At 39.2% G+C, this 11,799-nt stretch overlaps 1 protein-coding gene across 5 annotated transcripts; it reads left to right on the top strand.

Moving 5' to 3' along the window:
* Nucleotides 1-4: 4 nt before the first annotated feature.
* ZUP1 (zinc finger containing ubiquitin peptidase 1) lies at nucleotides 5-10,256 on the top strand. Of its 5 annotated transcripts, none has more exons than XM_071548949.1 (10): nucleotides 5-363; nucleotides 539-763; nucleotides 2,513-2,629; nucleotides 3,946-4,055; nucleotides 4,787-4,955; nucleotides 6,393-6,581; nucleotides 6,899-7,067; nucleotides 7,701-7,852; nucleotides 8,260-8,408; nucleotides 9,555-10,256. In XM_071548949.1, exons 1-10 carry the CDS (start codon nucleotides 81-83, stop codon nucleotides 9,600-9,602), a joined length of 1,611 nt encoding a protein of 536 aa, XP_071405050.1. In that variant the 5' UTR covers nucleotides 5-80; the 3' UTR covers nucleotides 9,603-10,256. The 5 variants fall into 5 exon arrangements, with proteins under 5 accessions (XP_071405050.1, XP_071405049.1, XP_071405051.1 ...); XM_071548948.1 differs by having other exon boundaries at nucleotides 8,188-8,408; XM_071548950.1 differs by lacking the exon at nucleotides 539-763 and having other exon boundaries at nucleotides 8,188-8,408.
* Nucleotides 10,257-11,799: the final 1,543 nt, after the last annotated feature.

The following is an 11,799-nucleotide window of genomic DNA, read 5'->3' as shown; positions in this document are numbered from 1 at the left end:
CGTGCCCGCCCCGGCGCGGGAGGTGGCGGTTCCCGGCGGGAAGCGTGCGCGGGGCCGCTCACGGGATCCGGGCCAGTGCCATGGTGCGATGCGACGTGTGCGGGCAGGCGCTGCCCGCGGAGGAGGTGGCGAGGCGCCCCCAGCCGCCCCGGTGCCGCCGCCAGCCCCTCTGCCCGCTCTGCGCCTCGGGCTGCGCCGAGCTCCGCCGGCACATGGAGACGTCCCGCCCGCAGCCGGGGCTGCCCCGCTCCCCCTGCCCCGAGGCACCGCCCGAGTGCCCCTTCTGCGGGGAGGCGGCGGAGCGGGAGCTGGAGCAGCACGTCCGGGAGCGGCACGGGCACCTGCTGGGCGCCCCGGGCCCTGGTGAGCGGCGGGGAGGGAGGGAGGGAGGGAGGAAGGGAGGGAGGAATGAAGGAAGGGAGGGAACGGGGGCTCCTCCCGCGGGGGTCGGGAGTGTCAGTGGAGAACCGGCCCGGGATGAGCGCAGCGCGTTGGGATGCTCTCGGAGCGCCTCCTCCGCTGTGCTTGCATCCCGCAGAGCTCCGAGGCTCCTCCGTATGCAAAGGCGGGGCAGCGACCGAAGGCCGTAAGGGAACGTCCCTGGGAAAGGGGAAGCGAGAGACGGAAAGGGGAAGCGAGAGACTGAAAGCGGAGCGGCGACGCTGGAAGTATCTGCCCCGGAGCCGAACTGAGGACACACCAGTGCAGAGGAGCCCGCCGGGTTTTGCGTGCCCCCAATATGCTCTGTCGATGAAAGCAAATAGTAAAGCGCTGGTGTGGTAGGGACAGGGGGGGTTGCCTATTTAACATATGTTTGGTTGCAAAGTTTGGCTTTACCTCTTGGAGACTCGTCTTTGACGGGATCCCATGGAGTGGTTGCATTAGGTGCTAAGGAAAGGAAGTCTTCACTTCGAAGTAGAGCTAATCTCAGGGTCACAGAATCACAGACTATTGTGAGTTGGAAGGGACCCACAAGGATCATCGAGTCCAACTCTTAAGTCAATGGCCCACATAGGGGACTGAACCCACGACTTTGGCATTATTACAACTAAGTTTTAACCAACTTGGGAAAGATCCAGCCCCGAAGTATACTGAAGTGATAAACATTGGTTTGGACAGGAATATTCTCGGGAATAGAGTTGGAGCAAGGAAAATAGTTATTATTTAAAAATACTGTTAGGTTATTTTAGGCGTGGTCGGGATTTTATTTGGACTAGCAGTCCAAAGTTGCTGGTAGTTATGTCAGAAACTTAGCTGTGGCATCTTTGCTAGTGGGTAATTCCCTTAGAAGACTATCATGATGTAACAAACTATATACTGACAAGACAAACAAATGATGATGCAGAATGTGGCAGTATACTCAATCACACTGCCTAATCTGTGATTAAAATGTTTTTCTTAACAAAAAAACCCAACAGGTCTTAGCATTGAAGAACATCTTTCTTCTATGGGTGCAAATAATGCAGAGCTTGAATAGATAACTTAGTTGCCTGCATGGCAATTTCTACTTTAAAAATAGTTTTATTAAGAAGGGGGAGGGCGTTTATGTATGTAGTGTGTTTCAGAAAACTGTATGTGTCCAGCGTTATGTAAAATGCTGCTCGTGAATTTAGGTTATTATGTCACCAGGTTTCTTCCAGCCAGTTATGAACATTTAGCTTGGGCAAATGCTTTCCTGAAACAGCTACCATAGAATATTAGTTACTGTGTTTGGTGAGCCTGGGAAGGTACCAGTAATATCCGGGGACTCAAAAGGTGAGCAGCAAAGATGGAGTCAGGCACTTGTCTTTGGATCCCAGTGACAGGACCCTAGTCAAAATACAACGACTGCCATTTAAATGCAAGAACTCTTAGTTTTTTACTGTAAGAGTGCTCAAACACTGGAATATGTTGCATGGGGAGTGTCCATCCCTGAAATTCAAAAACTGACTGGAAAAGGCTCTATGTGTCTTAACTGGTTTAAATTTGACTCTGTAATGAGGGGACTAGATGATCTCCAGACATCCTTTTGAACTTCACCTGTTTTATGTGGTGCTCTCAATAGTAATACTAAAACTGCAGAAAGAATATTTAAGGAAATTCAGGAAGACCAACAAAGTAAGAATGACAGCACATTTTACTTTATTATTTCAGCCCACCATCTGCTGTGTTATCACATAAGTGTTCTCCTGTTAGCAGACCTTTTTATTAATGGTTTGATTTTTAAGACTAAGCATTTCTTTGTAGAAATATTGTCATAGCAAATTGTAGTCTGTAAGGTAAATGGGGCAAAACCTAATTGAATGAAGGAAAAAATGTCTTAAAGTTGTTATATATATATAGACACAAATTCTTTAGTGATTAAAAGTGTAACAGCTGTTCAGAATTTGCTAGCTTTCACTGGGGAATTTCAATGGCAATGCAAGCTTTATAACTGTGTCTTTATCTTAGACTGTATATCAATTAGGGTGGTGATTCTCACAAAAAAACCCTTAGGAATTGCATTAATCAAGAAACTGCATTTCTTTTTCAGACCCAGGGAATGGTGAACAGCTGTATGAATGTCCTATGTGCAGTCTTACCTGTACAAACCTTCAGATTCTCGAAGAACACGTGGATTTGCACTTAGAGGAAAATAGCTTTTCAGAAGGTACATGAAAGGATACAGGCTTGATGATACTTGAAAGCATTTACAAGTGTGAAGGTCAAAAAACTACATGATCCCAGCTTATGGGGATGAAAACTGGAATACTTTATTGAACACTTGACCACTTTTAAGGTTTCAGGGAGGCATATGCTAATAGGTAGGAAGGGTTATGGTAATTTCAGGAATTTATGGAGGGGAGACAGCAGGGGATTACAACACAATCTGATAACATTCATTCTAGATTCTTTTTTTATGTTAAGGCAGGAGACAGCTTATCTTCAAGTTGAGCATTACCAAACCTCCTCTGTTCTTGGTGTTGGAATTTCTCTCAGCCTTTGTTGACCAAGGCTTGCTGTTTAAGATTTCTAGCTCTTTTTGCTGTAAGCTGGATTTCAGATTCCTACATACAAGTATTTGCATGTTGGAGAATAAAATCTCACACAAAATTTAAATAAATATTTCTGTATTTAAAAGGGAATTGGACACACGTATTATAAAGTTAACATCGTTAATAGCAGGATCCTATCATTTGCCTAAGTGCTTTACTTAATTACACATGGTAAAAGAATTCTTCGTCTGTACATTCTTGTTGAGGAAATGAACTGCATAGTAGCCAAAAATAAAACTTAAATCAAAAAATGTTTAAAAGACATCAGTATTATATATTTGTTTTTCTAGCTCTGTAGAAGGCTTGTATAATGGAATTTACAGTGATACATTCCACTCCGATGAGCTGAAAATTTGTAGTTTATGAAAACTTTTTTTCCTCCGTTCTTTTCTGTTAATGCTTGTGCTGATTCATTAGTCATATTGTTACAGTAAAGGAGTAAAAATTAATTTTATTTATTAGAATAGCTAACAAAACTCCAGAGATTCCCTTTCCAATTCTCTGATCCTAAATTTGATTTTGTCACTTCCTTATGAGACTGCTGGCAATGGTCCTAGTAGCTAATTAGTGTGTGGTATTCAGGAAACTGGGACTTCTGCTAACAGTGAACTGAATCTTAGTAAACAAAAGCTGTCTTCTTAGTGGTAGAGTTATATGCATTATTGCCAAGTAATTGATGCAGAAACTGCATGAACTTTGTCCCAAGTCAAGAGTCAGAGTCTTGGTAGACTGAGTGCAGTCATTTCTGTTCAGTGTTTGTTGCTAATAGTAACTCAGAATACTGTAGGATGCATTTTCTAAAATTATTGCCCAGTTGTGTTGACATATGTCTGCTTAGAAAGGAATCTTTAAAAATTAAATAAATGATGCATCAAAGCATTATTAACCTTCTGATCAAGTCACCTCTCCCTGTAATGTTATTCTGGAGTAGGCGGAAACATAAGAGATCTGGAACTGGCTCAGCAGCTTCAGACTGAAGAAGATAAATGGCAGAGAGCAGAAGAAGAGAAGCGAGAGAGGGAAGAATTTAAAAAGCTGCAGGTACGCTAGTGTCTGGCAGTGGTAAACTTGTGAACAGTTATGCAATTAGAAACAGAGTATCTTGGAATTGTAGTGTCCTAAAATGTCCATACCAGGTCAGACATGTGCAAGTTACACAGTCTGTGTTGAGGGAATGCTGCAGGAATAGGATGGAAGCAAATGCAAGCTCTAGACAACCATGTGGCTCCCACAGGTGCTGGACTTGCCTGCCTTGAGCTACTTGGCTTTACTGCTTTGAGTGGTGCTTGCTCAGGACAGGGCTTGGTGCTCCCTGTGCATGCCATACTGCTCCCACCACCACACCACCTGCCTGTGCTCCACACAGCTCCAGTGCTCTGCCTTACAATGCAGCATGGAACATATTCCCTGCCAGAGTGCCAAAGGCCCTGAGCATCCTGACTGTATTCTTCTGGAATACCATCACCTGCTCCAGGTCCTGCTTCCGTCTGCCTCCCACCTCACAGCCCTGGTAACTCATTTCCCACTCCCTACCTCCTTTGCCAAACTGCCTTTGCCAAGAGAGAGGCGAGGGATGTGCCAGGTCTTCCAGGTGTGGCTTTTGTAGACCCACACATATATTCAGGAATGAAGCTTGGTCTACAACTAAAAAATAATTCTGAAGTTTTTATGTCTGTTTTTAAAAGTTACTGATAGTGATTTTGAAAAGCTGCATGCACAACAGGTGAATTTTAAAACTGTGATTTAAATCATGCATATTCCATCCCTAACAGAGGCAGTATGGCTTGGATAATTCTGGTGGCTACAAACAGCAATTTCTAAAGAATATGGAAAGAGAAGTCAATAGAGGAAGGATGCAGCCCTTTGAATATCACAAGAGAAAAGCTGACATGATGGAAAGTTTGGCTTTTGGTATAGATGATGGGAGAACAAAGACCTCAGGTAAAAATGCTGAAATTATACAACTAAGACTGTACTTTCTAGACCTAGATTGTAGTGAGTGAGCTGGTCTTTAACAAAACATATAATTGGTTGTTTAGTAATGGTTGCATCCTGGTTCTTATCCTTATTTTCTAGATCAATCTATACCATTATGGTCCTAAATTAATCAGGAAATTAAAGTTTGGTACATTCCCAATCTGTATTCTAATCTGCAGGCTTTACCTTTTTTTTCCCCCCTATGGAACATAGGGACCAAGTTGTCTGGTTAAGGGCACAGATACAGTATGTATCAAAAGATATAACTGTCTTATTTTAAGTTGGTTGCCCTTGACTGTATGGCCCTTTACTACTTAGTACTCATTGGTTCCTAATCTAAGTGTAGCTGTTCAAATTTACAGTAGCTTTTTATCTTGTGTTTAAGTTAATTGTAAAATCATGTAAGCTTGTCCCAGGTATGCACAGTGTTCCTCTGGTTACAAAATCCTAGAGAGGACTGGGAGGAGTAGACAACTACTGGATACATCTTTTAAGTGTTTTATAGTTGGTAGAAACATACAGTGCAGGTGGATTTCTATGCCCTTTGTCTTTCTTTTCAAGACCACAGTTCAAAGGTCTTTTAGCTTATTGCGAGTGGTTCTGTCTTACAAAGTATCCATTTGATTCCTGACAGGTAAAATAAAATTTCTTCCATAAAGTGTCTTGGGTGGAAATAACACATTTAAAGTTTGCATTCTTGGTAATGATTTGGATTTCAGAGAGGTGTTCAGAAAACAGTCTGTGGTGACTATGGTCTTGTCTTCACAATACCATGGCAACAAATGGCCTTTGAGAATTTACATACAGAGATTGGAGAGAGCATTCCTAAGCATATTCTTTCACATACTAAAGGAAGATTTGGAATATCCTGCAAGTGGATTATTTTAAAGTATTTACACTAATTCTTAAATTCTGTGCAATTCAGTTTTTCTCCTTTTTGTTTCTCCAAGGAAAATAAGTTGTGGGGAATAAAAGGTCTACATAGTGTGCATAAGTATTGCCATGTTTTTAAGGGGATGTTGCACTGAAGGTAGCAGGGGCGTAGGAATGTTTTATTGGTGACATACTTTTTCTATATCATTGTAAGAGTTTGTGTAACTATCACAGTTTATAATGTAGTCCAATCTGAGTAATTTAAAATATTCATTGTGAACAGTGAGAAAGTAGATTTCAATTTGAAAGCTTCATAGTACATAAATTCATCAAAGTACAGGCCATTGAAATTAAGTAGGTGCAATGTCTACTGGTTTTGTGATTTGGGTTCTTAATGTAATGTAGGATCATTAAGAAGCTTTAAAATAAATTATATTAATCTGCATCTGTTCCAGGTTGAAGAAAGAATCTTCTGAAAAATTTTATAGTTCATTTTAGAGATAAACTTTATATTTTGTCTTCTTGTAGGAGTCATTGAAGCATTGTGCGAGTACTATCAGAATGAGAACAAAGATGTGAGGCGTGTTTGGCTTTCAGCAGGAGTAGATCACTTCCACTCCTCTTTGGGTGACAGAGGCTGGGGTTGTGGTTACAGGAATTTCCAAATGCTCCTTTCCTCACTGTTGCAGAACAGCTTGTATAGCGACTGCTTAAGAGGTAATAAACAAAATGCTTTTTGTTTCACATGCCTTGGATGACAACCTGTTGGTGGATGTTTTGCCTTTTCAGTTACCCAGCAAGTCCTATGAGGTAAATGATGCCTATTAAGTGGTGGTTATACCATTGGGACTTACTGTGGAAAGCGTCAGAGAGGTGAATGCTGGCAAGACACGATGTGGTTGAATTTTTACCTTCATTTTTTCTGGTGCATCTCTGTTACATCAACTGCCTTTGATAAAAGAAGCTGAATATTTTTAATTAATAGACTATTTCCTAATAACTGTATCAACAATTCAAAAGCTTTTCTGTTCCAGATACTACACTAATTCCTAGTATACCAAAGATTCAGTCCATGATTGAAGATGCCTGGAGAGAAGGTTTTGATCCTCATGGGGCATCTCACTTCAACAACAGATTACATGGTTCCAAAGCATGGATAGGAGCATGTGAAATTTATTCACTGTTAACCAGTCTCAGGATGAAGTAAATACTGTTTTCTGTTGTTATTTTTAAGTGCTGATTTAAGTGCTGTACCTTCAAAGGCTAGAATTCCTAAGTGTCTGAGGACAAAGCCACCTTAATGACTTTAAATTTAACCAATCTGTAAAGAGATCCCATTTAGTGCAGCATGAAGCTGCAGAGATACATAAACTGAATAACTACTTAGATCATGGAGACTTGGTGCAAAATTATGCCATATATGCATAAATTCAACCATTGATTAAAAGCTTAATTTCACTAAAAGTTTCTTCTCAAGAAGAATCTGAACTTCAGTTATTTTCTATAGCTTTTAATTGGATTCTCTAGTGTATGTGTATCACATACAGAAAATCTAAGAGTAGTTTTTTAAAGCTTTACAACTTCTTGTTAGACTAGAGCATTTCTTTGTTATGTAGTAAATCTTCCAATTTGAAACAGTATATATTGCATTGCTTTGTAATTGTATGTCCCCTACTCATGTTTAAAAAAAAAGGTGGTAAGGACCACTTGATGCCTTATATTGCTGTATTTACAAAACATTCTTGGTGCAGGAGAAAGGACCAAGAAGTGAAAAAAAAAATTTAACAAACAACTGCTTGAAATTTTATTGTTGTTTTCATTCTCTGTGTTTCATAGGTGCCAAATCATTGACTTTCACAAACCAACTGGTGCTATGGGTACACACCCTCGTTTGTTTGAGTGGGTTTTGCATTACTATTCTGCAGATAATGAGAGTGCCACAAAGGTGGTGTGCACTTCCAAACCACCCATCTACTTGCAACATCAAGGTCAGTATCACTATATGCTAGTTTATTACTATTCCCTCTCTCTCTTTATGTGCTGCAATTCAGAGCAGCATTTTATAGTCCTTCATTGAATTGAAGGCATGGCTTTGTTTCCTGTAATTTTTTTTTATTTAGTCAGAGCAATGTTAAAGCTTGTATTTTGATTGGATGGATGAGCTGAATGTAATTGGGATCTCAACTTCTTGACATGTACTCTTTACTTATAACTATCAAATTTCAAGTAATGCCTTCCTTGATCTGCAACTCAGTAGTATGCTACAAAGAAGTAAATGGGATTTATATGTTTTTAAAATACTGAAACTCTATTTTGATACTAGGTCATAGTCGTACTGTTGTTGGAATAGAAGAGAAGAAAAACAAAAGCTTATGTTTGCTACTGTTTGACCCAGGATGTTCTTCCCAAGAAATGCAGAAACTGCTGAAACAAAACAGTGATGGAACTAATCTCAAACTGCTTCGAAAGTTTGTGGGTAGCCTAAAAGAAAAGCAATACCAGATAGTGGCTGTAGATGGGGTGCTCTCTTTGGAAGAGAAAGCTGTAAGTATTTCAGAAAATAGTTTCTGTACAAGAAAATTTACGACAATCTGCATCTCTTCTTTAATATTCAAATGCACATTCATATGTGTTTGCATGGTGGATTTTTTTCATCTCTTCACTTTCCTTGTTCTTTTTCTCTGCTACTTTCTGCTTATATAATCCCAGGATATCAAACCCAAACCCATTTTGGGTATAAATGAATGCTACCTTGATGCAGCTGACAACTTCTAAGTATTGTATGAAGCTTGCAGCTGTTTGCAGATGTAAATTAGGCTTTTTAAACTTTTCTTATAATGTTTTCTCATAAATAATTGTAAGCATGTAAATTACTTACATTCACAGTGCAAAATTATGTTCAGCAGTTTTTACTGTGATTTTGTAAAGCTGTGTGATGTCTGTCAGCCTTTGATAGTTGAAGAACAAAAGTGCATGGAGGCTGAGGCCTAACCATCCAATGTCTCCTCAGCTTGGACTCTACAGTTTGTGCATTCAGCTTTCTAAATGTATTTACAACTTCATATATTTAATAACACGTGTCTGAGGAACTTCTGTTTGAGCTGTTGTAATTTTTATAAATCCTTTCCACATGTTTGACTTTGGGCATTTTAACTTTTTTAAGACCGTAGTTTTGTCAGAAAACTTTTTGTCAGAAACTTTTTGTTTCTTAAGCTGTCTCCTTCCTGCACTAACAAATTGATTCTGAGGATCCATGTTCTAATGCTGTGGTCTCTTATGTTCAAGCTTCAGGACAGACTTTTATTTAAGCTATGAAATAACTGCTGACTGAATTATTTGCTCAACTGTATTAAACTTGTAAATTCAAATGAGTTATTGTCTTACCTATTTTCTAGCTCTGGCCATGTCAGAAGTATCAGTGAAATATGGCTATCCTCTCCTACTGACAAAAGCTTTAAAATTCAGGACACATTAAAAAGAAGTGTCATTTGCGATTGAGGAGGGGTGGGTTTGGTTTTAGTTTGGTACTTGGTTTAGAATGTTGTCTTGAAAGCTCCCATTTAATTAAGATGAAATATATCCCCTTATACTCCTTAAGCTAACTAAATTACTAATTTGGAAAAACCTCTTTAAACTGGTGATTTTGTTCATTAAAGTATTGTCTTTTTCTCTCTCCTCACCTATTCTTAGGCTCGCTGCCGTGCTTCTCAGGTCTTAACATCAGAGAAGATTCCTTAAAGGATACCTTCATTACCTATTTGTGGAATTTGCTGGACGCAAAACATTAAACTTCTCAACTGTGACCCTAACTCAACAATTTCTAGACTTAAACTATGTCTCCATAAATGCCTGGGGACTCTGGATAAGCACAACACCCGAGTAAACCTGTAGTTTTGATGTTCAGTCAAAACTCTGCCATCTCAATATAACTGTGATTTTGAAGTATTGCTGTCTTTGTCCTAATAGAAAATGTCTTGTTTTCTTAGTTGCTTGAATGAGCAACACATAGTCTTGTAGCAAACTATGCACTATTGTTAATAAGCAGTGGATAAAGATACTATGAAACTATTTTATTGGAGCTCCTGGTTATGGTTTCTCTCTGTAAATATATTTATGCTGCCTCTGTGACCAGTCCTGTATTTCTACAAGGTACAGTCTGTTCCACCCGAGATTAGTTTACTTTCAGTGAGCTGGCTTCCCTAGATGAATCACTCGTTAACGGAACACACAGATGGATCATTGTTGGTGTTGGCTGTGAGGCCGAAGGAAGTGCTGTCCAGAGTAGAGTGCGTGTGCTTGAGACGCGGCGGAAGACAGTTCCTTGGGGCAGATGAAGTAAATACTCCTTTTGTACCATAGATAAATTAAATAAATATATATTTTAAAAGTGTTTATTTCATTTCATCCTTTTTAAAATTTGTTTTTGTGGATGTTTTACCAAAGTTCCAACTTTTTTTTCAGACACCAACTGCACTTCCCTGCTGGGGAAGGCAAATTTTGGACCCTGACCCCTCCTTCCTGCTACACTGTCTACATGATTAAACTATGGTGACCGCTTTTGATTGCCAATAAATCAATGTCCTAACAACCATCCACAGCAGGATACAGCTTCTGTTAAAAAAACCCCTAAAACTACTCCAAATAATCATTTTGATTTGACAAAGAGCATCTAACTTTGGCTTTCCCATAAATTGTTTAGAAATGTAAAATAACCTTGCAGCTAACAAAATGGGTCTTTTGGGTGTTAGCTTCTTTCATGAGTCTCAAGGAACCAACTCTTTCTTCTCACTTTCAGACCACCTATTTTAGCCTCCTACTATGTTTTTCCTGCTTTTACCTGTACACAGTTACTTGATATGTAGCTGTTTCTACTAAGCAAAGGTGACCTCATGTAATTAGCAACAAGAAGTTCCTTCTGGAACTTTGTATCCCTGATACAAAGAAAATAAGTTACAAACAAACCCAACCCACCCAGAAAAAAAAATCCCATAAAACAAAAGAAAAACCAAACCCAAACCAAACAAAAAAACCCCATCTCCTAAAAACCACATGCTTATGTAACCACTGCGTTCCCCTGACCTCTTGACTTTAAACTTCCCACAAGAGGAACAATGATTTTTTTAATCGGAAGGAAAGACAAAATATATATATACCAATAATGCAACTATAATTTGGATGCAGTATCCTAGGCTTTGCAGTATGCTTGGGATTGTACTCCTACAGCATCTTGATGGAATTTTAATAATGCTCAGGCACCACCTATTCAAAACATTCAGCATGTTCAAAACTATGTTAACCCTGGTTGCAGTGCAGTGTTGCAACTCAGTATCACCTCCCTACCTGCATCACAGTGCATGCTTTGGACTTAGGCAGTTAAAGGCAAGATACAAGAAAGGTTGTCGGTGCCATGATTTTAAATTACTGTAATTCTGTTGCAGTTTATCAATGGGATTTTATTTAATTAATAAAAATTAGACTTCAGTCTAATCCAAAGTGCATAAGCAAATTTAAATATCCCACCTAAACTTCTTCCACCAAAAAAACCTTATCTCAATCCACTTCAGCAAACTAAGACACGCACACATAGCCAAGCTTACTCAGTCAAATTCCCTTTTATTTCACAGATGTTAATTGCTAACAAAGCTAAACAAACCTGCAGGTCAGATTGAGTCACTGAAACTTGTTCCAAAGACTTGGAGGAACAGACTTTATCCATTTTTTTTGTCACTTCAACCCTGATTATTTCCTCTGCTTTGAAATACAACAGTGAAAACATATTTAAACATTTTGTTTTACATAATTTTAACATTTTTAAGCTATACAACCTCTGCATGAAAACCAATAAATATGTTAATGTGAAAACAGACTAGCAAATTTTATTAATCTACAAATATCATTAACAAGAAACTTTATTTCATATGTAGATGATTCTTCT

This window comes from Pithys albifrons, chromosome 2 (assembly GCF_047495875.1).
Source record: "Pithys albifrons albifrons isolate INPA30051 chromosome 2, PitAlb_v1, whole genome shotgun sequence".
NCBI lineage: Eukaryota > Metazoa > Chordata > Aves > Passeriformes > Thamnophilidae > Pithys > Pithys albifrons.
The sequence above is the reverse complement of the archived record's forward strand: the minus strand, read 5'-3'. Positions and strand labels throughout refer to the sequence as shown.